This window comes from Bos javanicus, chromosome 1 (assembly GCF_032452875.1).
Source record: "Bos javanicus breed banteng chromosome 1, ARS-OSU_banteng_1.0, whole genome shotgun sequence".
Taxonomy (NCBI): Eukaryota; Metazoa; Chordata; class Mammalia; order Artiodactyla; family Bovidae; genus Bos; species Bos javanicus.
The window spans coordinates 128,361,208-128,388,278 of record NC_083868.1 but is presented as its reverse complement, the minus strand read 5'-3'; the positions used below and the strand labels follow the sequence as shown (position 1 = coordinate 128,388,278).

The window sequence follows — 27,071 nt, the reverse complement described above, 5'->3', positions numbered from 1 at the left end:
CCTGGAGGAAGAGAAGGACCAGCCACCGGGGTGTCAGGGACTGAGCACCAGGCAAAGGGCTGCTTTGAGTTGTACCTCCTGATCTGAACTGTGGGTATTTTTTCTCTTCCCTCCTTCTTTTTTTGTAGTTAATTAAGATCTCTCTTTTTAGTGAGAATTAAAAGGTAATAAAATGCTCTTGTGAAGATAAGTATAGTAAATGGAAAGAGGTCAGTAATGATGGAAGGGAGAGGACTCCTTATATTTGTAATTGAGTTCAGAGAGTTTGTGTTTTCTTTCTTTTGAAAGTGTGCCTGCGTGTAATTGTTTTTAATTGGGGAAGGGAAAATCGCATAATTTAATGCTTAAAAAGTGATGTATGTCTTATGTATTGGGCCCAGGCTAAGTAGTTTGCATGTATCATCTGATATAAACCCTTTCAACAGCTCTGAAATAGGTGATAATATCACCAGTGTTTGCATGAGTAAACTTAGGCAGGAAAGGAGCTGACTGGCCCCCCAGCACATGGTACCAATAGGTAGACCTAGGACTTACACCTAGTCTGACCCCAAAGCCTAGGCTCCTCTCTCTGGGATAGTTAATTAATATTCCCATTCTACAGGTGAAGAAACTGAGGCTCAGAAACATGAAGGGACATGCCCAAGGTTATTCAGCTGGAAAGGCAGCTATTGGGGTCAAAATGATTTTCAAGACAGTGACAGCAGAGTGTTACACCAAGCATGGGGCCCTTCTGTACATGAAGCTGGTCTTGGAGCCAGGACTGGATGCCTGGCTCTGACTCCTTCCAGCTCTGACTGGAAGTCTCAGTCTCTGACTGAGTTTCTGACTCAGTCTCTGTTCCTTCCAGCTAAATGTCCCATCTGCTGCTTATAGACCCACAACAGCAGTAGAGAAAACGTTAAAAGAAAATGAACTCAGAAAAGCCAGGATTCCTTTTAGAGGTTGAGTCTTAGAGTCCTATAGGCCTGGCACAAGTCCTGGCCTTACCACGTATATGATCTAACCTTATCTCCACACCAGTTCCATGAGCTATAGTTGTAATATCTCCGCATTTTACAGACAAGGAGTGTCTTGCGCAAGGTGCAGTAGCTGGCAGGCAGAGGAGGCAGGCATCTGACTCCTCCTCCCTCATGTCTCTACTTCGTTGTCTAAGCGTCACCATGGCTCTAACCAAAGTCAGACTGGGATTCTGAGGACTCCACTCCAGGAGCCCTGGGGGGAGAGGAGACATGAGGAGGGTCTCAGAAGCTGGCTCTTGTCACTCTTTTACCAAAAAGCTCACTTCCTGGCCCAGCACTCAAGTCCTTGCCAATCTGGCCCCAAAGTTGCTTTCTGGCCCATCTCACACCAGGTCTCCTAGATGCCCACTCCTGGCCTTACATTTGTCTACACTTGCTGAGTCCCACCAGGCCGCTGAGTGGGGAGCACCATTCATATCATTTTCCATCTAAGTAGCACTGCTTATTGTTGTACCAAGGCCATGGTGGTGACACCCACCAATTCTCTCTGCCCACCGTGTGCCCCATATCCTGCAGTGCTGTGTTAACCGTGCCTTCTGCCTGCATCCTGATGCTTGGACAATGAGGGCCTGGCTGAGCCTGGAGAGACTGCCCCCTCAATCAGCGAATTCCTAGAGAGAAGGAACAACTTACCCTTTTGCTTTTCAGGCACTGACCAACCAATCCAAAACCTACATCCCACCCACCTCTTTTATCAGGGTCTCACACTCCAGCCAACATTTACCTGCACTAATCACCCCAGGGCCAGGTACCAGACAGCTAGGGACAGCTCCATGCCCCAGAGGCCCCTGAAATTATACAAACTAGGTGATTCTAAGGCTGCTTACCTTGCCTGACCTCTTCCTTCCATGCAAACCATAGCACAGGCTCTGGCCCACGGTTTTTTTCCTCTCCCTCTACCTCTTAACTATCCCTGGTGATTCTCCATGCATCCCCAGTGGTGGGGGACCCCCTCTATTGGAGACTTGTGAGTATAACAAACTCTCTTTTCAATGGCAATTATATCCTGATCTGTTGGCCTTATCACACTTAAATAATAATACAACCTATGCTAAAACGAAGTCCAGGTCACTTCCTCCAGGAAGCCTCCTTTGTTCACTCTAGTCAGTATAACTTACCTCTTCTTTGTTCTCTGGGGTCTGCTTTTTGTCCCTCTGTCTGCCTTAAAGCTGGCTGTGTGCCTGTCACTGCCCTTACCTGACTGTCAGTGCCTCTGAGTCAGGGCTCATGAGTTACACTTTTCTGTCGCTCATGCCTGGGGCTCTGCCTGGCCCATAGTAGGTGCTCAGTAAATGCATAGCATCAGAATAATGATAAGAATGATACAAGACTGCTGACAGGAGTAGTAGCAGTAGCTGTCTGTTCCTGGTGCTTTGCATTTGTTATTGTTTTGTTGCTAAGTCGTGTCAGACTCTGCAACTCTATGGACTGTAGCCCACCAGGCTCCGCTGTCCATGGGATTTCCCAGGCAAGAATACTGGAGTAGGTTGCCATGCCCTCCTCCAGGGGATCTTCCTGACCCAGGGATAGAATCTGCATCTCCTGCTGGGCTAGCAAATTCTTTACCACTGAGCCGCCAGGGAAGCCCTGTGCTTTGCAAACCTTTTCTCCAATTCCCAAAGCAACTCTTCAAGGTAGATTTATGTAATCACCATTCTTTGGATGTGAAAATGAAGCTCAGAGAGGTTCAGTGATTTACCCAGGGCCACACAGCCAAAAAGTAGCAGAGTCATGATTCAGACCTGAGTCTGTCCAACTGCAGAATTAATCAGAGGCCCAAAGATAACTGCTTTGCAAAGGTCACATGACCCGAATTTGGGTGAGATGAGATTCAAACCCAGATTTCTTCAAGTCTTCAGAATTTGGCTGAATTGAACTGAAGTTAATTTCCCTATTGTGTGACCCTGTCAGTGGTAACCCTCTGTGTGGCTTGATTATGAGGTGGCAATCGGAGATATTTTAGTGTTCTGGACACCAGACCTAATCTAGCTGCTAAGTGACATTTCCAAAGCACAGTCTGCATTCTTCATACCCTCACTAAACACCCATTTATAGCTCTTCACTGGTCCTAAGATGAAACCCAAACCTCTTAGCCAGCATTTATCATCTGACCTCCACTTACCTCTCCAGCCCATCTCTACCTCTTCACTCACCCCCAGCTCAGGTGCACTGGATGCCAGTGAAGATAAAGATGCTCCCTGTTGAGCATGTCCACCTCCTGAGCTTCTCCCAGTAGGAAAGGACATCCCTGGGTGCCAAATCAAAGTCACACATCCCTGGAAGAAAGACTTGAAAGATGCCAGGTGGTTGACACCTACAGAGTCTAGTTAGAATATCAGCTAACTGAACAGTCCCTGATCAGGACAACCCCTTTCCTATCCCTCCCCCTCCCCAGCATCCCCACATCGAGCCATTTATTTTGTATGAATGCAGCAATTTCCTGGACAACCTGATGCTTCTTCCTCTGCTAGGAGCTGAGACTAGGAAGAGCTGGAGGCCCTTGAACATACACAGTTAAGGGAAAAAAAGCATCAGACACACCTGTGTCTTTCCCTTCCCTCCTTCGGTGTCACTTCTGAGTATAGAGTTGGAACAATTTACCGAGTGTCTTGAATTACAAGAGCCCATAAAGCCTGTGCTTTCCAGAAGTCTCAGCTTAGCTTTTTTCCACCTCCAGGCATCTAATAAGAGAGTTCTAAGTAGTTAATCTTTTCCTAATGAGAAAATATATGTTCCCCAAATTCAGCAGGAGTTATAATACATTCATCCCATTTCTAAATCTTTAATCCCCTGAGAGGGAATTTAATTCCTGAAGGCATTCCAGGGTAACCTTTCCAAGAATGTTTATGATGCCATTGAGCCCGAGTATTAAAACAATAGGTGGTCTACTTCTTTACTCTTTATTTAAGAAAAAAAAATGAACAACAGTTCATTAACTAGTCTCTAGATCTTTCATGAATTGGAATTATTTTCTTTCCAAAAAGATTTCGTTTCCAAGTGGGATAGTTCAGAGAAGTTTAGGAAGCTTGTGAACCAAAGTGGGATGTTTCTATCGTGAGGTATCATGGGGAAGGTCGCTCTGTTGGGCCCTCAGCCTTCAAGGCATACATCAAGCCCATGAGGAGGTATAAGTATCTCAGATCTACAGGTGAGGCCACAGAGGACCAAAGATAACTGCTTCGCAAAGGTCACATGACCCGAATTTGGGTGAGATGAGATTCAAACCCAGATTTCTTCAAGTCTACAGTATCAAAGCAGCCCCTTTACCCCTACAACTGCCCCCAAGGTCAAGCATTGATGAAACTGACAATATTCCTTGATCCTTTACCATCATCAGAAATTATCATTAAAAAAAATTTATCAGTGTAAATTGAATATTCAAAGATGAATCTGTAAAAATTGCCATTCTCAGGCCCAGCAAATCCTCGGAATCATAGAGGAGTTATTGTAAAAGAACTAGACAGCCTTGAGCAAGTCACACCAACTCTCAGCCACAGTTTTGCCATGTGCACTATTAAGATAGTAACACCCACTCACTGGGTCGCTGGGAGGATTAAATGAAAGAACAGATGTCAAAGCACCTAGCATCTTGTAGATGCTTATAATTGTATGTCCTCTTATTTCCTGCAATAAATGTTATTGAATACATGACCAATTAACAACATTAATACCATATCTGATGAATGTGTCCATTGTGTTTGAGGCTGAAATGATTCAGCATTTAATCTCCCCAGATCCTGGTGGTAGGTGCTACTTTTATTCAGGCTCAAGGTGGGTAAGTGGTTTACTCAGAGTCCATGCAGGAAGTGAGAAGGCTGGAGTCTGAGTCCAGGCACCCTGAATTTGGAGGTCATACTTTTAGACATGTTGCCATCTACCCTCCAGAAAATGAGAATGAATAGATATTTCATGTGGCAAACACTGAGTTTGATGACTTGCCTTTTGCTCTCATAAACCCCCACCCTTTCTTGAAAAATGAAAGATGTTTGTGTGAGCTTCCCACTATGTCAAGGATGCTACACTCAGAAAGCTTCATTGATTTCTTTTACAATATGGCTGCAGTTTGCCTGCTCTCCATAAACCCTCAAAAACACGCCTCATGAGATCACAAAAGCTACTGGCAGGTATGATGTTCTTCAAGATCTTTTCTCCCTGATTTCTCCTTGGAGAGGGCCTTGCCCCCTTAACCAAAGGCAGCAAAAAGACTGAAAACTTTGCTAGGACTCTGTCTCCACTATTCAGTTCAGTTCAGTCGCTCAGTTGTGTCTGACTTTTTGTGACCCCATGGACTGCAGCACGCCAGGCTTCCCTTCACCAACTCCAGAAGCTTGCTCAAACTAATGTCCATCGAGTCGGTGATACCATCCAACCATCTCATCCTCTGCCATCCCCTTCTCCTCCTGCCTTCAATCTTTCTCAGCATCAGGGTCTTTTCCAATGAGTCAGTTCTTTGCATCATGTGGGCAAAGTATTGGCGTTTCAGCTTCAGCATCAGTCCTTCCAATGAATATTCAGGACTGATTTCCTTAAAGATTGACTGGTTTGATCTCCTTGCTGTCCAAGGGACTTTCAAGAGTCTTCTCCAACACCATAGTTCAAAAGCATCAGTTCTTTGGCACTCAACTTTCCTTGTGGTCCAACTCTCACATCCATACATGACTACTGGAAAAACCATAGCTGTGACTAGATGGACCTTTGTTGGCAAAGTAATGTCTCTGCTTTTTAATATGCTGTCTAGGTTGGTCATAGCTTTTCTTCCAAGGAGCAAGCATTTTTTAATTTCATGGCTGCAGTCACCGTCTGCAATGATTTTGGAACCCAAGAAAATAAAGTCTGTCACTATTTCCATGGTTTCCCCATCTATTTGTCATGACATAATGGGACCGGATTTGTTGAGCTTTAAGCCAGCTTTTTCACTCTCCTCTTTCACTTTCATCAAGAGGTTCTTTAATTCCTCTTCTCTTTCTGCCATAAGGGTGGTGGCATCTGCATATCTGAGGTTATTGATATTTCTCCCAGCAATCCTGATTCCAATTTGTGCTTCATCCAGCCTGACATTTCATATGATGTACTCTGCATATAAGTTAAATAAGCAGGGTGACAATATACAGCCTTGTTATATTTGCTCTGGTACTTACACTCCTAAAAAGACTTGAGCTGGAATTTCTCGTCAAAGATAACCACTAACATACCTGGATGAGAAAGAGATGCCCGCAGCCCCTGCAGAACACCAATAACAGGGATGTCTTGGGCTTCTTCAACTGAAGAGGCTTCCAGAAGCAGATGTTATGAGGAATCTCTCACCACTAGCAGGAGAGACTCAAGAACTGATGATGTAGGGCCATACCACGGGCACCTTGCACAGAACCATTTCTCTGATCTTTTTTAATTGCATTTCCCTAAAGAGAAGGATGATGCAGAGAGAGAGGAGTGAGAAAGGGAAGGAGAACAGCCTCCTCCTTGATACCATGTCTTGTTACTGGGAAGATATTCTTCCATATCATTTCTGGACTAAGTGCCTTTGAGAACAAAGAGAAGCAAACATGTGATGGCTTCTGTTGGGATGGTTGTTTCTGTAGGACGAGAGTAGGGGCAGACAAGGAAAGTACCAGATAAGCTACAAATAGGCTATGGGTTCTGTCTGTGGCTCAAGAAAGGCTGCCATGGCTGAAGTCAAAGTTAGGTCTCTAGGGCTCCCCAGATCCACCTGGAAAATATTTCCTGGGATTACAGTTTGGTGTGGAGGGATCAAAAGTAAACTCACAATTCCTGCCTTTAAAGAGTTCCTAGTTACAAGAAGGGGAAGGCACACAAATGGATCATTCCAATGACATCCTACAAGATCCATTCATGCTTCCTCCCACTGTCTAGTGAGTATCTGCCCTGTGCAGGGCATCGCGCAGCATGATGGGGATTCAGAGTTACCATCAGCTTGGAATCTACTGTTGAGAATGCTGTGAGGGCACAGAGGAGGGTTTCTATCCAGACTGGAGATATCCTGAAAGTTATGTGGTAAAGGTAACAGACAGACAGGAACAGGAAAGGAGCTCCATGCAGAAGAAATCGCATGACTGAACGCACAATGGTATGTGATATTTTGAACCTAGGTTGAGACGAGCCTGGTCATGTGTGGACTGCTGCTTACAGCACGGTGACTTTCAGATATATCAGACAAAAAGCCCTCCTGTCTGCCAGTGATTTGTCCTTTAGATTGACCTGGGGCCACATGGGCTAAAGCAACTCCATGGTCTTATCCTCTAGGAGGTAATGGGCCATTCCAGACACAGCTCCTGGGGGCTCTAAGGAAAGACATATAATTGGGTAGATTCTCTTTTACCTATAGTCATTGTCATCTAAACATCCTTTCAATGGGAAGAAAATCCAAAAAGGAGTGAATATATGTATATGTATGGCTCATTCACTTTGCTGTACAGTGGAAACATTGTTAAGCAAGTATACGCCAATAAAATTTCATTTAAAAACAAACAAAAATCATCCCATAGCAAGTTCCTGGTGAGAAACCTCACAACATGGTGTTAAATCTTTGCTCATGACTCCAAAAAATACATTAAAGGGTGGTTGGTTATCATGGGGGTTCAGAGCTAAACCCAGATTGCCGGGTTATGTGGAATGTGCAGGGGGTGTGAGCATCTCCTTTCCTCTCTGGGGAAGGAATAGCAGGATTGGAGCCCTACTGCATGCCAGGCCCACATGGTTGCCCCACTTCACTGATAAGGTGCCTGAGGCTTGGAGACCTTCAATAACCTGCCCAAGAACTTCCTGACCTGATAGAGTCAAGCCAAGATCGTTGCTGCCTTTACTTCAAACAAGTTTCTCTGAGGCTCCCCATGGGCTTTCATCCTTGACATTCAGGCGTCAGCTCAGGCAGGAACTCTCTCCATCTAAAGAAGTTCCTCTCTAGAGGTCACCACTTTTCCTTTCATAGCACTTACCCTCCGCAATAGGACAGCATGGCGTGTCCATTGCTTGTCTCTCTCTCAGCTCCACAAGGCAGGGACCCTTTCAGATTCCTTCATTGCTGTATCTGTGATGCTCCAAGCAAAGCTGGGGGCATAAGAAGCTCAAACATACGTTTGCTCACTGAACAAAGCCCTCTGTCCCTAAGCTCAGCCCTTTCACTCTGCTGGTTTCCTCAAGATGGCAGCCAATGGCCAATGGGTATTTTCAGGAAGCCCCTTGGTGGCTGATGAATGATCCTAAATGCAAGACTTTCTGAGTTTCCCAAGGGTGAGGCAGGCAATCCATAGATTTTCATTTTTACCTTGGCGTAAACACACCATCCAGGGACTTCCCTGGTTGTTCAGTGGTTAAGACTTTGCCTCCCAATGAATGGGGTACAGGTTCAACCCTGGTCCAGGAGCTAAAATCCCACATGCCTCCAGACAAAAAACCAAAACATAAAATAGAAGCAATATTGTAACAAATTCAACAAAGACTTTTTAAAAATGGTTCATATAAAAAACTTTTTAAAAATGTTTCACATAAAAAAACTTTTTAAAAAAGAGATACCACCTAGCAATGTGACAAATGTTTGAGAGTCATATAAAATAGTATCCACAACTCATGTTCCTTGATGATTCAGACTTCTACCCACAAGTCTGGCTCAGGCCTACGTAGACTTCTCAGGCAGGCATCATTGTCAGCAAGTGCTGTTGCCAGTCACCGTGAGCACGGCCTTGCCTAGACTCTGACTCTCCACTCTTGTTGTTTCAATCAGTTCTTGTGTACACTCACTCTCAGTGTTTATTTTTGTTGATTGCTCTTTTTTTGTGTAGTGTCATTTTGATTGTGATTTTGTTCCTCTCCCACACTTTGATGTCTCCAAGTTATTTTTCCACTAAAATGCAGGGATAAGACCATCAGCCCTACTTAAGTCACAGTCCTGAAAGGGAAGGAATCATTGTGCCTAACCCCATGGCCTCATGGAGTCCTGAATTATCTTGGCCTCTTTTTTTGTTTGTTTGTTTGCTTGTGGCAAGGTGTATGCATTCCTGAAAATCAACTTGCTGGGAAAAATGGGACGAGGGACTCAACAATCAAAAACATCATCAGTTCAGTTAAATTCAGTTCAGTCACTCAGTCGTGTCTGACTCAGTGATGCATAAAAAGAGACAAAGGGACTTCCCTGGTGGTCCAGTGGTTGGGAGCTCACCTGCCAAGGCAGGGGACATGAGTTCAATCCCTGGTCCTAGAAGATCCCACATCCCCCAGGGCAATAAGCCAGTGCACCACTCTTAAACCAGAGTTCTAGAGCCTGTGCTCTGCAACAAGAGAAGCCACTGCTGTGAGAGGCCTGCATACGGCAACTAGATGGTAGACACCACCCCTTCACCACAACTAGGGAAAGCCCATGCACAGGAAGAAAGGCCCAGCATAGTCAAAAATAATAATAAAATAAATTAAAAGCCAACCTTATTTGAAAAAAAAAAGACACACACACAAAAACAACACCAGCACAGTTTTACACAGGTTAAATGATTAAGAAATATATAAGTACTACAGTACATACGGTACCTTGCCTTGAAGAGACCTGAGGTCTGCTTGTGGTGGTGGATATAGGAAGGGTTGAAGCTGACGCATTATTGTGAAGAGGGTTTTCTGAATGACATAGAAAGCTGTAACTGCATTGCAGGCAGGTGTGGCTCATTACACATGGCGAGTGGAGTAGCTGGTAGATGTTTTGAGGTCTGTACGTGGGCCTGTTTTGTGCCTTCCTATGTGGCTTAGCTCAGCCAGTCGTGGATTTCTGAATTCATCTAGTGTTTCTTGGGGACAAAATCTTGCATAAGCAAATGTGAAATCCCCGTTATCCTCGAATCATTTCCTAATATATCGATTGTGGTGGTTTAGTCGCTAAGTCTGCCCGACTCTTGCGAACCCATGGACTATAGCCTGCTAGGCCTATCCTTTGTCCATGGGATTCTCCACGCAAGAAGACCGAAATAGGTTGCCATTTCCTTCTCCAAAGGTACCAATTGTGTTGGAACAAATGTACATTTTCAAAGCACATGTTACAGCAGAACTGTCTGCACCTGACTGACGGTCACTCTTTCCTTGTTTACTCAGACTGGACCAAGAGGATTGAGTACCAGCCTGGCTCAGGGAGCGTGCCCCTGTTCCCCAGCATCCACCTGGAGACGTGCGATGGGGCCGTGTCCTCCATCCAGATCACCACGGAGCTGCAGACCAACTACATTGGGAAGGGCTGTGACCGGGAGACCTACTCTGAGAAGTCCCTTCAGAAATTATGTGGTAGGCTTCCCTGTTTGGGTTATTTTTTAATTCATTGTTTTAAACAATATATACAAAGCGTATCTTACTATATTATGAAAGAATCAGCCGCTCCCCACTGCACTGGTACATGTGACCCCTGGATGAATATTAAGTTTACTTATTATGGTTAAATCAGCAATGCCCAACCTTTTGGCACTAGGGACCGGTTTCATGGAAGACAGGTTTTTTAAGTTTTTAATTTTGTATTGCTGCTGCTGTCGCTTCAGTCATGTCTGACTCTGTCCAACCCCATAGACAACAGCCTACCAGGCTCCCTCATCCCTGGGATTCTCCAGGCAAGAGCACTGAAGTGAGTTGCCATTTCCTTCTCCAGTGCAAGAAAGTGAAAAGTGAAAGTGAAGTCGCTCAGTCATGTTCGACTCTTAGTGACCTCATGGACTGCAGCCTACCAGGCTCCTCCGTCCATGGGATTTTCCAGGCAAGAGTACTGGAGTGGGGTGCCATTGCCTTCTCCACTTTTGTATTGGGGCATAGCCAATTAACAGGCTTTCCAGGTGGTGCTAGTGGTAAAGAACCCACCTGCCAATGCAGGATACCTAAGAGATGGGGGTTTGGTCCTTGGGTCAGAAAGATCCCCTGGAGGAGGGTGTGGCAAGTCACTCCAGTATTCTTGCCTGGAAAATCCCATGGACAGAAGCCTGGTGGGCTGTGGTCCACAGGGTTGCAAAGATTCAGACATGACTAAAGCAACTACACACAGCTGATTAACAAGCAATGTTTGATAGTTTCTGGTGGACAGCAAAGGGACTCAACCATACACATACACATATCCCTTCTCCTCCAAACTCCCTGCCCATCCTGGCTGCCACGCAACATTGAGCAGAGTTCCCTGTGCTATACAGTAGGCCTTCTTGGTTATCCATTGTAAAAACAGCAGTGTGTACATATCCATCCCAAACTCTCTAACTCTCCCTTTTCCCCTTTCTTCCCCCCTGGCAACCATAAGTTTGTTCTCTAAGGCTGTGAACCTCTTCCTGTTTTGTCAGTAACTTCATTTGTATCATGCCTTTTTAGATTCGTGGAAGACAATTTTTCCACGGACCAGAGGTGGGGTTGGTTTCAGGAGGATTCAAGCGCATTACATTAACTGTGCACTTTATTCTATTATTATTACATCAGCCCCACCCCCGATCATCAGGCACTAGATCCCAGAGGTTGGGGACCCCTGGGTTAAAGGGTTGGAAAGCTCAGCTTTCAGCACCAACCACACCTGATCAGACCCCACCATGTACCAACTCTAAGGCTGTGGGCAAGTGCTGTGACAAAGCCTCTATTCTTCATCAATAACATAGGGACATTATGTTCCTGTGTACACACACAGGCACACACATGTAGACACAGCACCAGGAGTGGAAGAGCACCTAGTTGGGACCTGAAGGAACACGGTTCCCTTGTACTGTGTTGATTTCAGAGAAGTGCCTTCCCAGGGGCCAGTGTGAAGGGTGGTGCCAGCCTCTCAGGGAGAGGCGGGTCTCCTCCTCTGGAACCAGCTATGGCACACGAGGGCTTACTGCAAATGAAAGTGCTTGACCTTTGTTCCAAAATTATGAAGAATTTTAAGGCAGAAACAGCAAAGCATGAAACCAAGCTGGGGGCCCCGTGTGACTGTTCAGGTCACATGCTGATGAAGCCGGGCCTGGATGGCCACGCTGGAGAAGAGCTAGGCTGGGAGGAAAGATGGGGAATGTGAAGGATCCAAGTGTAGGGGACAGAGGGCCGGCTGTCAGTGTGCTGAGACATGGTGCCCCAAGAAGGAAGCAGGCCGGAACTGGGAGCCAGGGTGATGCAGGTTCTACCCGAGGAAGCTTAGCTTTATTGAGCACCTGCTGTGTGCACCTCACGCGTGTGTGTGTTAGTCATCCAGTCTTGTCCGACTCTTTGCGACCCTATGGACTATAGCCCACCAGGCTCCTCTGTCCATGTGATTCTCCAGGTAAGAAATCTGGGGTGGGTTGCCATTCTCTTCTCCAGTGTGCTTCACATGCCCTACCCTAATTCACACTGAGGAGGGTCTCATTCATCCAGTTTTAAACATGGACAATTAGACGCCCAGAGAGGAAAAATTATGTTTAAGGTCACACAGGGAGTGACAGAGGCAGGCTTTGAAAGTAGGTCTATGGGAGGGAAGGGCTCTTTGGCTCTGGATCTGTGACGCTGGGCCAGGACTCTGGAGCTGGAATGTAAATCTCTCAAGTCAAGTGCAGAATAAGACACAGTACGGCGGGAACGGTCCCATGTGCTTGGTAAACCAGACCGTGGGTGTGTTGATGGGCCTCTTTCCTCCCCACCATGTATATTTCATTTCTTTCTTGTTCTCTCCGAGACTATTCAGGCCCTCACACAGCCTCTCCAGCCGGACTGTGGGCAGCTCAGAAAGAGCTTAGTCTTAAGACGGGGCCTGTACTTGGGGGTAACTCCATCACCCACGGAAGATGTGACTTCCTGAACACGGCCTGCACCCCTCCACTGGGGGCCCCTCCACTGCTGTCTTTGCAAAAGTTTTCCTCCCTCACCAATGACACACACATGCACACACACTTATGTGCACACACACACAAGGTGCACACAAGGTACACACAGGCACACAAAGTGCACACATGCACACAAGGTACACACATGCACAGAAGGACACACACATTCACACACAGATGCACACGGGCACACAAAGTAGGCACAGGCACACACACATGCACACTTAGGTGCACAGTGCACACAAGTACACACACGCGCACACAGAGGTACACACATCCACAACACACAGGTACACACATCACACAATGAAAACACAGGTACATACACAGGCACACACTCACAGCTTCATGCACGCAGCTCTTGCCCAAGGACCAAGTGACAGTTTGAGAACTGGATGTGCAGTATGCCCTGCTTGGGTAGCACAGTGCCCCATTTATCATGTTGCCAGGCTGGAAGGAGGGCCCATGGGAAGGCAGGTTTTTCTAGAATGATGCAGGAGATTGGGGAAAACAGCACAGCCTAAGTATTCCAAACAGCTCTTGTAAAAATGCCCATCAGCAGCCCGCAGTACTGAGAAAGCTGCCTCCGGTGCTCTTTACTCCACGCACAGAGAAGCCGTCTCCACCAACATCTCATTTCGAATGAATATCCCATCTTGCTCCCTGTGCACCTGAATTATAAGTCAGCTCAACCCCACGCCACCGCAGGTTACAGTCATTTCCTCAACTCCTCCAGGTTAGGAGATGATGGAGTCAACTTGTTAAAGATCAGATGAGCCCAAGGGCACGCACAGGTGATTTGATTCTGAATGTTGCTGGGGGGAGAACAGGAGATGGAGAGAAGGAGAGGATTTTTCAAGGGAAGAAACTTTAGAGCAAAATTGCATCTGGTTGTTAATATAGCTCACTCCTCTGGGCTGCCAGCCTCACCTGGCAGGAAGGCAGGTTCAATCAGACAGGAAAGCACTTTACCCTGAGATGCAAGCTTATCTAGTACTGGGAGCGACCTTTGTCAAGCTCAGCTGGAAAGAATCTGCCTGCCATGTGGGAGACCTGGGTTCGATCCCTGGGTTGGGAAGATCCCCTGGAGAAGGGATAGGCTACCCACTCCAGTATTCTGGCCTGGAGAGTTCCATGGACTGTATAGTCCTCACTTACACTTCCTGGTGTGCACTTCTGGGAACCCCGAGTAAGCCTGTTGGGGGGGGGTCCATTCCTGCCTCCAGATCAGGAATCTGCCTCTTGAATCTACAGAGGAGAAAAGACAGAAGCAAATGAGTGAGACACATGCCCATCCATGTTAGGTCTGCTTCCTTGGGCCCCACGCTCTCTCCAGACTGTGAGGGAAAGGTAGACCAGATCTCTTCTAAAGCGGAGCCTGGGTTGTGATTCCTGACTTAAGTGGGGCTCCTTAGGTTCTGAAGACAAGCTTCTTTGCATTTTCCCTGGCTTGTCAACAAGCTGCTGGCAGGGTTTCCCAGCCAGAGGGCTACCGTGACACTTTAAGCCCCAGTGTTCATTCTACATATCTTCATTGACACTTTAAGCCCCAGTTTCATTCTACATATCTTCATTGACTTTGGATAGTAACAGGGAGACCAATTAGGATGTTATGGCCATAGTCTAAGCAAGAGATAATGATTTCTGAACTGGGGGAGTGGCAGTAGGGATGAACCTAAGACAGGTTTAGGAGGCAAAATCGGTAAGGGTCAACCATTGATTGAGAACTGGATGTGCAGTATGCCCTGCTTGGGTAGCACAGTGCCCCACTTATCATGTTGCCAGGCTCAAAGGAGGGCCCATGGGAAGGCAGGTTTTTCTAGAATAGTGCAGGAGATTGGGGAAAACAGCACAACCTAAGTATTCCAAACAGCTCTTGTAAAAATGCCCTTTACAAGCAGTGAAAAACAAGGAATCTTAGAAGATTCTAATGTGAGCATCTAACTGGATAAGAGTGCCACCAACCAGAACTAGAAATTCCAGGCAAGGGTGGATTTAGGGGACAGTGATGACAAATATCTGTGAAACAGCCAGGTGTGGGTGCCCAACTCTAGAATGACTCCCCACCCTCCTGAGCTCCCGAGGACCTGCCACCATCCCACTGGTCCACTGTTGGAACCCATTTCTTCCCAGTGTGCTGCCTCTTCTGGGCCAGAGTATTCCATTTGTCACCATCCCCAGCTCATTCCCATCCCTATGCCTTTGTTCATGATTTTTTTTTTCCTGCTAGAACCTCTCTCTCCTTTACCATTCCAAACCCTTTCCTTAAGTCAATATTTGCCTGCCATCTCTGCTATCAGAAGCAGTGCTGGAGGGCTCCCGGGTGCTTTTAAATTCTGGCATTGCTTCTGTGACACTGTCCTTGTGCAGTAGCCCAGGCAAGGCTGTCTCCCACTCTGAGAGAGGTCTGATCAGTGCCCACCTGCTTCCTCTTTCTGCAGCATCATTCACAAGGAGCAGTGATGGCATCCCTGAATAAGGAGCCATCAGACAGCAGCCAGGCAGAGCCACTGTCAGGAAGTACCTGGCAGGTGCAAAAGCACCAGAAAAAAGCCTCTTTGTTTCCAAGGGAGCACCAGACATAAGCCATATTGCTGCCTGAGGTTTGCGCGCTGAGACTTTGTAAAACATGATACAAGCTCCTGCGCCTGTGTCCCTTTCCACTTGCAGGAACAAATTTAGCCTAACACGGTCCCCCAGTGACCTTCCTGTATGTGAAGCCAGGCCTCGTGGGGAAGCTGGACAAGCTGCTTATAACTTCCTCTGGATTCAGAAAGTCAAGATAAGAACTCTGCCATCTCAGTCCCAGGTTTTCCCAAGGTGAAGTGTCATACAACTGCCTTGAGAATGAAATGTACGATGAGGCCCCAGTGAGGCTTCCTGACCAAATTCAATTTGACGTTAGCCCAAGCCTAAGAAAAGGCCTGCTTCCATGGCCCTGAGTCACTGCATATTACAATAAGCAGCAAAGCAGTTTGTGACACACACGTCTCTTGGAGCCCTGAGGCCAGGACTGCTCCTTCCTGAAACCACAGGCTCCTGGCATCTGTCCAGCATCTCCCCATATGACACTCGGGGTCAGCTGCTCTGGTGTGCAGTCAAGAGCTCTGAGGACAGGTCCTGTTGAAGGAAAGGCTGCAGTGTGAGAGCCTGCTGTTAAATCAAGAAATGGATCCATCAGACCAGCTCATATCATCAGACAGTGAGCTGTTCTCAGAATTCATACACTTGTGAGCACAGGAGATTTTCATAGAGAATCTATTCATTCATTCATTCATTCATTTTTTTAAAGGAAAGTTCAGCTTTCTTGCTTATTTAATTTACTTACTTATTTTGACTGCACTGTATCTTTTTTGCTGCATAGGCTTTCTATAGTTGTGACAAGTAGGGGCTACTGTTTAGTTGCAGTTCATGGGCGTCTCATTTGTGGTGGCTTCTCTTGTTGCAGAGCACAGGCTCTAGAGTATGCGGGCTTCAGTGGTTGTAGCACACGGGCTTAGTTGACCCGCAGCAGTGTGATCTTCCCAGACCTGGGATCAAACCCATGTGCCCTACACTGACAGGCAGATTCTTAACTACTAGACCACCAGGGAAGTCCTCATTTGCTTATTTTTAATTCAGCAAATATTTGTTCAGTGTCCAAATGCTTTCATTCGTGAGGTTATCTAGAAGTTAATAAGACCACTTAATAGTTCAAGGTGAAGACAGTCATGTAAAAAACTTAGTCCATCTGATGGTAGGATCAACAGGCTGTGAGCTTTGGAAAGGACATCAAGAAGTCCTCCACCTCCATGCAGAAGGTATGCAGATAGAAAAGTGGTTATGGTAGCCACTGATGTCAGTCATTTATGCACATTATCAGTCAGGACAGGGCAAGTTAGGCTGTGGTAACAAATGATGCCAAAGTCTATAGGCTTAAAGTCTATAGGCTTAAAATAACAAAGTTAATTTCCATTCCTATCACATGTCCTTCTTGGGTTGACTGTCGCTCTGTTCCATGTTGGTTTCCCACCACGATCCAGGCTAACAGAATAGTCTCTATCTAGAATATTGTTGATCTCATGGCAGATGTAAAAAATATATGTGGTGAACCTTGGACTGGCTCATAAATTTTCTGCCCTAAAGTGACACATGTCATTTGCATTCACATTTTCTTGGTCAGAGCAAGTGACACACACACAGCCAAGTGTGATCAGTGGGTCACTGAAGCATGTTAAGAACAGAAGAATGCTTTCTACCATCATGCAGTTCATGCAGTTCAAGTATGGCCTTTGTCAAGAGGGCCTCCCTGGCTTCCCCCAAGACTCTCTGCTGCTGCTGCTAAGTCACTTCAGTCGTGTCCGACTCTGTGCGACCCCATAGATGGCAGCCCACCAGGCTCCCCCGTCCCTGGGATTCTCCAGGCAAGAACACTGGAGTGGGTTGCCATTTCCTTCTCCAATGCATGAAAGCAAAAAGTGAAAGTGAAGTTGCTCAGTCGTGTCTGACCCTCAGCAACCCCATGGACTGCAGCCTTCCAGGCTCTTCCATCCATGGGATTTTCCAGGCAAGAGTACTGAAGTGGGTTTCTACCAATGAACTATTCCACCCACCAAAAATAAAAGACTTTCCATTGGGTCTCTAGAGGTAGGGCCCATTGCTGCATGGTTCATTGCTGTATTCCCACCACAGTGCCTGGCATAACTAAGACATAATATAAGCATGTAATGAAATAATATGGAGTTGATGCTGCTAATCATGGAAGGTGCTACAAAATGAGGCCTGTGTCCTTGATTACAATGGTTCCTCTCCCCTGAAATCCTCCACTTCTCCCATCCCTTTCTGCATCGCATTGTGGACCATAAGGAGGCATGACTAAGGCTCCACGTCTGTCACCATGGCCGCAGGCCCACTTGAAATGCTGAGGGCACTCTGCCTTCACCAAGGCCATCCAGAACAGCACACAAACCCTACAGTTAAGAGGTCCAGGGACTTCCCTGGTGGTCCAGTGGCTAAGACTCCCTGCTCCCATTGCAGGGGTTCTTGCTTCGATTCCTGGTCAGGGAACTAGATCCCATGTGCCACAACTAAAGACCCCATGTGCCAGAACTAAGACCCAGTACAGCCAAATAAATAAGTAAATATTAAAAAAGAAAAGACCCAGATGGTGACCTCTGCCCCCAGGCCCCTTGTGGGCTCTCACTCCACTGTGTGTCCTGAAATCTGCCTAACTCACCCGTCTTTATCTACTTGCTGGCTCGGCAAGGCTTCTCCACCTTGATAGGGTTCAGAGACCTCAAAGCAGACTTCATTTCTGGTTACAAGCCCCTTACACTCAGGCCACAGTTTCTGTGCACCAGACTAGTATGAGCTCTCAGTAGCCCAGTGGGTCCCAGGGACTTTTGCATCTTAAATACACCCTGACATGCAGACAATGCCACACTATCTTTGCAAGTTATGCATCCTTTTTACCCACTGCTTTCCATGGGATACCTTGGGGAGAGGAGAGAGAACTTTAGGAGAAAGGAAATCCCTCTCATTTTATTTAAGTGCACCAGAAAATGAAATTGTTGCTCAGTTACTAGGTCATGTCTGACTCTGCAGTCCCATGGACTATAGCCCACTAGACACTGTCCGTGGAGTCTCCAGGAAGGATACTGGAATGGGTTGCCATGTCCACCTCCAGGGGATCTTCCTGACACAGGGATCAAACCCAAGCCTCTTGCATTGGCAGGTGGATTCCTTACCACTGAGCCATCTGAGAAGCCCCTAGAAAAATGAAATATAATCAGTTAAGTCTGTGGAAGTCTGCACCATCTAGTGAAACACAGTGTCATGCTTTCCTGGAGGCAACATCTGTGGGCTGGGCAGAGTGACATGCTATTTCCCTCATCAAGGATGACATCGGTGGCCTTGCCAGGGCACATGCCGTTCTGTGGACAGCCACCTGTACAGGGAGATGGGTCCTGGGCTCTGGGCTGAGCTTGGCAGGACACTGTGCTGTATGGTAGAAAGAATATCACCAGGTGTCTGATAGCTGGGCCTGCCTCCAACTAGCTGTGTGGCTGTGTGATCCTGCTCAAGTCATTTCTCCTTTCTGGGCCTCAGTTTCCATGTCTGTAAATGTACAGGAGGTTGGGAGCAGATAATTGGGAAAAATGAAATTAACAGATGTACACTACCATATATAATATAGATAACAGCAGGGTTTTACAGTATAGCAAAGGGAGCTATATTCACTATCTTGTAATAAACTAAAATGGAGAAGAATCGAAAAAAGTGTATAGATACATACATATATATGTGTAACCAAATCACTTTGCTATACACCTGAAACTAACACAATATTGTAAATCACTATACTTCCATTTTGTTTTGAATGTGCAGGAGATGATAAGATCTTCCTCCAGGTTGATTGAGGTGGTGCGGTGGGGAGTGTGGGCTTTGGAGCTGGCAAGTTCTGATGACAAGTCCACTCACTCGCTGGCTGTGATCCTGGGCTTGCTGAGCCTCGGATTTCTTCCTGTAAACTGGAATCATAATAATGTCCACCACTTAGATGAATAACTAAGAAAAAGCAGTGACGTACTTAAGTCTAGACCCACTCAGTGCCCAATAAAATGTTCCAAGGGAAATGAGAATAAATGTCTGTTGAAAGTATAATTCAAAAGATACATGCACCCCTATACTCTTAACAGCACTATAGCCATTTGCGGGAACATGGATCGACCTAGAGATTGTCACACTAAGTAAAGTAAGTCAGACAGAGAAGGACAAATATCAGATGATATCACTTATATGTGGAACCTAACACAAAGAAACTTATCTACAAAATAGAAACAGACTCCCAGACATAGAAAACAGACTTGCACTTGCCAAGGAGCAGAGGGTGTGGAGAAGGGATAGAGTGGGCGTCTGGGTTTAGCAGAAATAAACTACTACATATAGAATGGATAAGCAAGATCCTACTGTGTGGCGCAGGGAACTACATTAAATATCTTGTGATAAACCATGGAAAAGAATATAAAAAATAATATATACATATGGATAACTGAATCATTTTGCTGTACAGCAGAAACTAACATGACATTGTAAATCAATGTCAAAAAAAGTAATAATAAAGGTCTGTAACTATGAAAAGTAAAGTTCCCTAAATACACATACATAAAATGACATGTAACCAGTTGTTCCTCCTAACCTTCTCTTTCTGTTTTCTCTCCATCACCCTCCACCTCATCCTTGCTCTAAACCTCCCTCCCTCTATCCAACCTTGCTTTGGGGAAAATTAGCAATCAGCTCCTTCAGTAACCTAAATGACTAGTGAATTCTGCAGGAACATTGGCTCCTTAACAAAAGCAAGGTCCTCGATCAAAAGGGAAGCTCAAGAAGTGGAGTTTTAAGCCATGTCAATGTCATCCTGGTTCCCTGGCGTGCAAGTCTCTGGCTCTGTGTGGTGGCAAAGCTGACCTTGGTAACGGCCGAACACACATCCCTGTATTGGGCCCTGCCAGATTGTGCTGGGGGGCACTGGCTTGAGCTAGAAGTCAGGAGCCCTGCATGGTCAGCCTGCATCTCCCTGGCCACCTGAAATTTCAAGAACGACACACATTCATTGTGAGCCCTAGTCACCAGCTGTTATCCTGGACAAATCCTGGTGTCCGAACCAACTCACTTATGAGACAGAGAAGCTGTTACCAGGTGGCATTATTCTGGGAGATTCTAGGAAAATGAACTTATTCCAAAAACCACATATGTCCCACCCTCCAACTACCCCCAAATCTTTACCTACCACTACCTTGGTAGATTTCTTTCTTTCAAATACCTAGGGAGGTTCATAGCGCTGAAGGCTTTGCTAGTCATTAAAATGTTAGTGTGAACTAGCTTATCGGATAAGTAAAATGGACATCAAATAAGACTCTAGGAGTATGGATGAGAACAAGTAAAATTTCTTTTTTTAGTATTTATTTACTTGGCTGGGTCTTAGTTGTGTCATGCAAGTTTAGTTGTGGCATATGGGATCTAGTCCCCTGACCAGGGATTGAACCCTGGTCCCCTTGCATTGTGATCACCGAGTCTTAGCCTCTAAATATTGATGACAGATGTGGGGTGTGGACTAGAGGCTGGGTGAATAAGCTCGGTGGGTTTTGGGTAGGGGCCAGAAGCATCTCACAGAGGTACTTTACAGAAGAAAAGGCAGTTATAAACATTAATGGAGCACCTACTATGTGTCAGGCATGCGACCATGCAAAATCCCTAAGAAACATGCTTGTTAATAATGCAGTCAACGCTGCCCACATTTCCCCTTGATAAGCATAGCTACAGGGTGATTGTGAATTAAGAGACCAGAATCTCCACCCCCTACATCTCAGACACTGCAGTTCCCCGGAGGCCTTTCCCAGGGTGAGCTTCTCACCAGCTAAGCAGAGCAGCTGGCTCTAAGGATACAAATGTTTCACGCAGCCAACCTTCAATTGCAAACCAATAGGTATCTGTTCCAAGGCTACAGGGAAAAGTGGCTGGGTGAAACATTTTCAAAGTACATTAGTTTCTAATATTGCACCTTTCTGAGGAATTTTCAAGGGTCATTTCAACTCTAGGGGGTGTTTGTGGTGGCAGTCCCCAGGTGAGATGAGTCTCTGATACACAGAATTCAGAAGTCCAGCGATCCCTGACAAATGGCACCACTGTCCATTAAACCCATTTATGACCACCTGGTTGGTACTGTGCCAGGAAGGAGCCCCACACACCTGGTCCCCTGCCCTTGGCATACCTTGGACTCCCTGGTTCTTGTTCCCTGGAATTAGGAAGCCCTCCACCTTCCTCATCCCCTGAGTAGCTGAGCTCTGCTCCTCTACAGAGCATAAGGATGCCAAGAGCACTGCTGGCACCACCTGAGCTTCAGTGAAAAGGCCAAGGCAGCCCAGTTACCCTCCTGGCTGTGCCATCCTACTTTCTGGGTCAGCTCCTCTGGCTCACTCAGCCCCTCCCTCCACAAAGCTGTTGGTGTAATTATTCTAAAACACAAATCTGCCTATGGCACTCCCACTGCCTCGGGTTATCCTTAGCCTAGAATCATAGTGGTAGCAAAAATCATAGCAACTCTAATAATAACGGCAGAGTTACAGCTAATGTAGAGTGAGCTCCATTCATGGTGCGCCAAGCACACTGTCCAAGCCAGGATGCAGTCTCTCATCCAGTCCCCACAACACCTGGGAGGGCTGGTGGCAGAGAAGAGGGTGGAGGATCAGAAAAGTGAAGTCTCTGCTCACAGTCACGAGGCTAGAAAGTCAGGCCACCACCAGGCGTCAGATTTAAGTTCTGCCAACTTCAGAACCCGTGTTCTCAACCACTGTACCATTTGGCCTAAACAAATGATTGGAAAAAAGTATGATGAGTGCAGAGTGATTCACACTCCTCTTGGAATCAGGCTGTGTGTCCTCTATCACAACCCTGGTCTCACTGCATTCCAGATATCCATCAATTTGTGGGGACCGAGCTCTTCCAGGTCAGGACCTAGAACTTTCCCCATCACAGCCCTGGTCTCACTGCACCCCAGGGGTCCATCAATTTGTGGGGACCAAGCTCCTCCAGATCAAGGACTGCGCTGATTCACTTTTACTTTGCCAGCACCTAGGAGGGGTCTTGGCACCTGCTGGGTGCTCGATAAATGGCTGACAGGTTAATGCATGGATAAGTGCATGAATGAATCCATCGGTTGGAATCAAGCCCTGGCCTTCTCCAGGAACCTTGCCTGCTTTTCGAAGCCCCCAGGGTAATCTCGTTTCTCTAAATTCCTTCAGCACTTTTTTTCTTGTATAATGGTTAATTGCACTGTTTTCCCACATGCAATACTTTTGTCTGTAAGTTACCGATGCCTCCCCAAGCCGCCATGGGCAACTTGGGCAAGAATGACATTTAACCCTTCTTTCCCCAAGTCACCCAGCTCAGGACAGAGCTCTTAGCTCTGGGTGAGTACGCATATTAGTTCACTGTGGCCCTGAGAGCAGAAAACAGAACATGAGGACACCCGGCCTGGGAGGAATGACCCTTTGTTCTTTCTGTCCCCGCCCCCTGTAGGAGCCTCCTCTGGCATCATTGACCTCTTGCCATCCCCCAGTGCTGCCACCAACTGGACCATAGGACTGCTGGTGGATAGCAGTGAAATGATCTTCAAGTTCGATGGCAGGCAGGGTGCCAAGATCCCTGATGGAGTTGTGCCCAAGAACCTGACCGACCAGTTCACCATCACCATGTGGATGAAGCATGGCCCCAGCCCTGGCGTGAGAGCCGAGAAGGAAACCATCCTCTGCAACTCAGATAAAACCGGTGAGCCTTGCGTCCAGCTCTCCTAGCAGCTGCCCGTTATGTCCCAGCTGGTCAGGCATGGCCACGGCCACCACGAGTGTGGGAGAAAAACAGGAGTATGAGAGGAGACCTGGGAAATATTCTGGTCTTTGGTTTTCTGCCTGCTGACTTCCTGGGCTTGGGGTAGGGCAAGACCACAAATGCGAGGTAGGGTACAGACACAAAAGAATCGAAAAGTTGGCATTGGTGGTTTTCAGACTGGTTTCTTCAGAACCTCAGCTTCCCCAGAAGTAATGTAGGGCTGCTATACCAGGGGCTGGGGGTGAGGGAGGAGATTTCATCTTTACTTCAAGCAAAGCAGCTCCACCTTCACTGTATTATATATAGGCACATTTCCATTAAGATCATTTTCAATGAAAGGGTCCTGCTAACTTACAACAGTAGTTTGAAAATCACTGCTGTGCATAATAATGGTAGCTAAGTCTTGTTAGCTATTTTTCAGCATGCTAAGTGTGTGCAGCAGGGTTCACAGCTTGGTGGTTAAAAATGCTCCACCACTTACTGGCTGTGTAATCTTGAGCAAGTTGTTTAACTTCTCTGTGCCTCAATTTCCCAGTCTATAAAACATGCATTTTATTAATAGTATTATCTACCTCATAAGATTTTTATCAGAATTAAGTGATTTGATGTACATATAGAGCTTTAGAACAGTAGCTGGCACACAAGAAGTGCAATCTGTGTTAGCTCTTCCTGTTCCAAACGGTGTCTCACATCTCTACAATTGATTTTATAAAAGCAATATTGTGTTTTCTGTTTTAAGGATGAGGAAACATCCCTGAGAGGTTAAGTAGCTTGTCCCAAATTATACAGCCAGTAGGTATCAAAACTGGAAGGTAAGCTTAGCTCCAACTAACTCCAACCCCGTGTTCTGCTCATCACACCCCACATGTAAAGATACACACACACAAATACTCTGGTATCTTATGAAAATTTGATGCCCACAGTTTTCCATTTCAAATGCTACTCTTGTTAAAATATTTCAAATAAATAACAGGAGCCTGTGGTGCAGCCACAGTTCACATGGAAGCTTTCCCACTGTTTAACACGTGACCTTTGAGGGCTTGCTACACAGCTTCAGTTCAGTTTCCCCATATGTAAAATGGGGGAGATAAACATGAGATAATATATGAAATCACTTAGCAGATCCACACATAAAATCAATGCCAATTTACTCAATGTGGTTGTCATTGTCATTGCTATTTCTGGTTTTATTCCATATTCTATCATTATCAGGACCCCACATTCCCTATTTCACCTAATCTTTGCAATACATGTTATAGTGTTTTTTGGATGTAGAAACTGAGACAAAGGAAGTTGCCCATTTTTCTAGGCATATGGTGTCAGAGCCAGGGCCAAGGATTGGTTTTCCTGGGATCTTCCTCTAGGAAGTGCCCCACAAACCTGCTTAAGGTGCCACTGGGGATTGGGACTGGGTTCAGAGCTCAGCCCAGGACCCCAGGAGCCACCCTGTGGCCCCATCTTCGCAGTGTCTGGTAGGGTGCTTCCATCATGAACCCAGGAGCCCAAATGCAAAGCATCCCCAGCTAGGGTTAGCGGCCACACACATGGAGTCCTTTCTAAAATGTATCAAATGCCCTTGGGAGGCAGATCAAATAGATAGAGACCTTTGGGCTTCCAGAGAAGGAAATTGGAATTTGAAAGGCTGAGCAACTAACTTAAGATGACACAACTGATTGCCAAAGAAACAGGCTTGGCCCTAGTTTCTCCAGCTCAGGTTTCAGTTCAGTTCAGTTCCTCAATCATGTCTGACTCTTTACAACCCCATGGACTGCAGCACACCAGGCCTCCCTGTCCATCACCAACTCCCAGAGTTTACTCAAACTCACGTCCATTGAGTTGGTGATGCCATCCAACCATCTCATCTGCCGGGGTCCAGCCCCGGCTGATCCAGGGTATTCGAAGGGGAGACGGCTTCGGGGAGGATCAGGATACAATAGCTTCAACTAGATATTAATTAGAGATATAAAGAGTAATAGAATGAGGATAGCTCAGCAGGAAAATTCAGTGGAGAAAAGAGGCTGAGTAGCTTGGTTTACGTGGGAAACCAATAAAACTTCAGGACAAGAAGCTTGTACCACTTACATAGGCCGCAGGTGTCCTTCCGTTCTCCCGAAGGAGAGGAGACACTGAGGCCTCCCCGGTCGGATCTTAGAAGCCCAGGCATAATTAGTAAGCATGGTGGGCTTCACGCTCCAGATGGAGACTCAGCCAGAGTATGAGAGGGAGAGAGACATGGGGAGATCAGTCTTTCGAGGAACTGATCCCAATTCTTTATTTTCCAGAGTCTGTTTTTATACACTGAGATGTTATACAAAAGTCACGCAGGGACTGCAGTCCTGACTTTTGTTAAAGTCAGGTGCTTCATACAAATGTATACAGAGGTCTTAGGGGTGTTACATCATCTTCTGGCCAGGGGGGCCTGCTGACAATTTATGACCCTCTCCTTGTGACAGTGGTCAGTCAACACTTATTTCTCCAGGGGTGATTATTCTTAAAACAGATGCCACCCAAATAAAGTTACATTCGTATAGGGTGAGGGTGTAGTGGGTTTTAGTTAAGGAAAGAATTTACTTAGCCTAAGGTCTAATGTGATTTATATCAAAGGTTAATACTTATTTCTTCTATATATTCATTAATGTGTGTAAGGTCAGGGGATGTGGAGTCTTAGCAACAAACATTGGCTCAACAAATGAAAAACCCTTCACCAATACAATTTCTAATCAGCCCACTATACTTATACTAATGGTTTTCTAACTTTTCTAGGGAACCTGTTTTTAGACGGTTTAAAGCATCTCGTGCCTCTCATGGTTGGGAGGCTGTGAGCAATCACATGTGGCCGGACAAGCCTGTCAGGCAGGCTAGAGAACCTTCAGAGGAGTTTGTAGGTTAAAACACTCTTGTCACGCCCAGGAGTTTTTATTAACTGGAGGTCTAAGTTAACTCCTTCTCTGAAAGAGGTGGTGGGGGACAGCCCCCCGTAAAGTCAGAGGTATAGGTGAGAGCACAAAGTAGTAAAGTAGGCAGGCTCTGGTTATGGGGGTAGATGCTCGAGAATTTCCAGGGGGACTCCTGAGGCTCGATCCCGCCTTTGCCTATGTCGAGCCTCCTTCCTCATGACCTTTGCCATGGGTGGAGGTCCTCTCACTGGCTCCCTGCACTCATCCTCTGTTGTCCCCTTCTCCTCCTGCCTTCAATCTTTCCTAGCACCAGGGTCTTTTCCAATGAGTCAGTTCTTTGCATCAGGTGGCCAAAGTATTGGAGTTTCAGCTTCAGCATCAGTCCTTCCAATGAATATTCAGGACTGATTTCACGTTTCAGGACCATGCTGTTGGAACAGTGGCTGTCAACCCTACTATGCACTGGAATAACCTGGTGACCCTGTAAAAACACCCAGATGCCAGGGCCCTGCCCCAGCCCAGGGATTTAGCGTCTGGGGGATTCTTTTGTGCAGCCATGGCTGAAAACTGCGTTAGACGATGATGCCTCACTTTCATCAGAGTAGCGCCCCCAGTAGGCATTTCAGCCCCTTCAACCAGCAGGTTATGGCACTGCTCAGCTCTGGCCTCAGCATAAAATAACACTGGGCCAATCAGCTCAACACTGGCACAAAAAAAGATGGGGAAGATTTTCTCACTTCTTTGACTTGAAAATAAACATATATATATATATATATATATATATATATATATGTATGTATGTATGTATGTATCTCCTGCCCTAAATTAAAAATTTGTCAGGATCAACTAAAGCTTGATTAGGGCTTTTATATTTCAGGAAAAGAATTCTCAAGTTATAAGAGCAACACATGTTTATAGCAAGTAACCTAAAATTGCAGAAAAGTAGGAAAAATATACAAGTCATCTAAAATTCTAATAATTGGAGATATTTTCTGATAACAGTT

General features: G+C 46.1%; 1 protein-coding gene across 2 annotated transcripts in view; it reads left to right on the top strand.

Annotated features, from left to right (window-relative positions):
* The window catches only part of CLSTN2 (calsyntenin 2), a 753,689-nt gene that overhangs the window by 611,450 nt on the left and 115,168 nt on the right, over nucleotides 1-27,071 (top strand). For both annotated transcript variants that reach the window (XM_061420328.1, XM_061420320.1), the window contains exons 6-7: nucleotides 10,107-10,292; nucleotides 22,862-23,110. In XM_061420328.1, coding sequence (XP_061276312.1) covers nucleotides 10,107-10,292; nucleotides 22,862-23,110 — 435 coding nt within the window. The remainder of the gene's footprint in view (nucleotides 1-10,106; nucleotides 10,293-22,861; nucleotides 23,111-27,071) is intronic.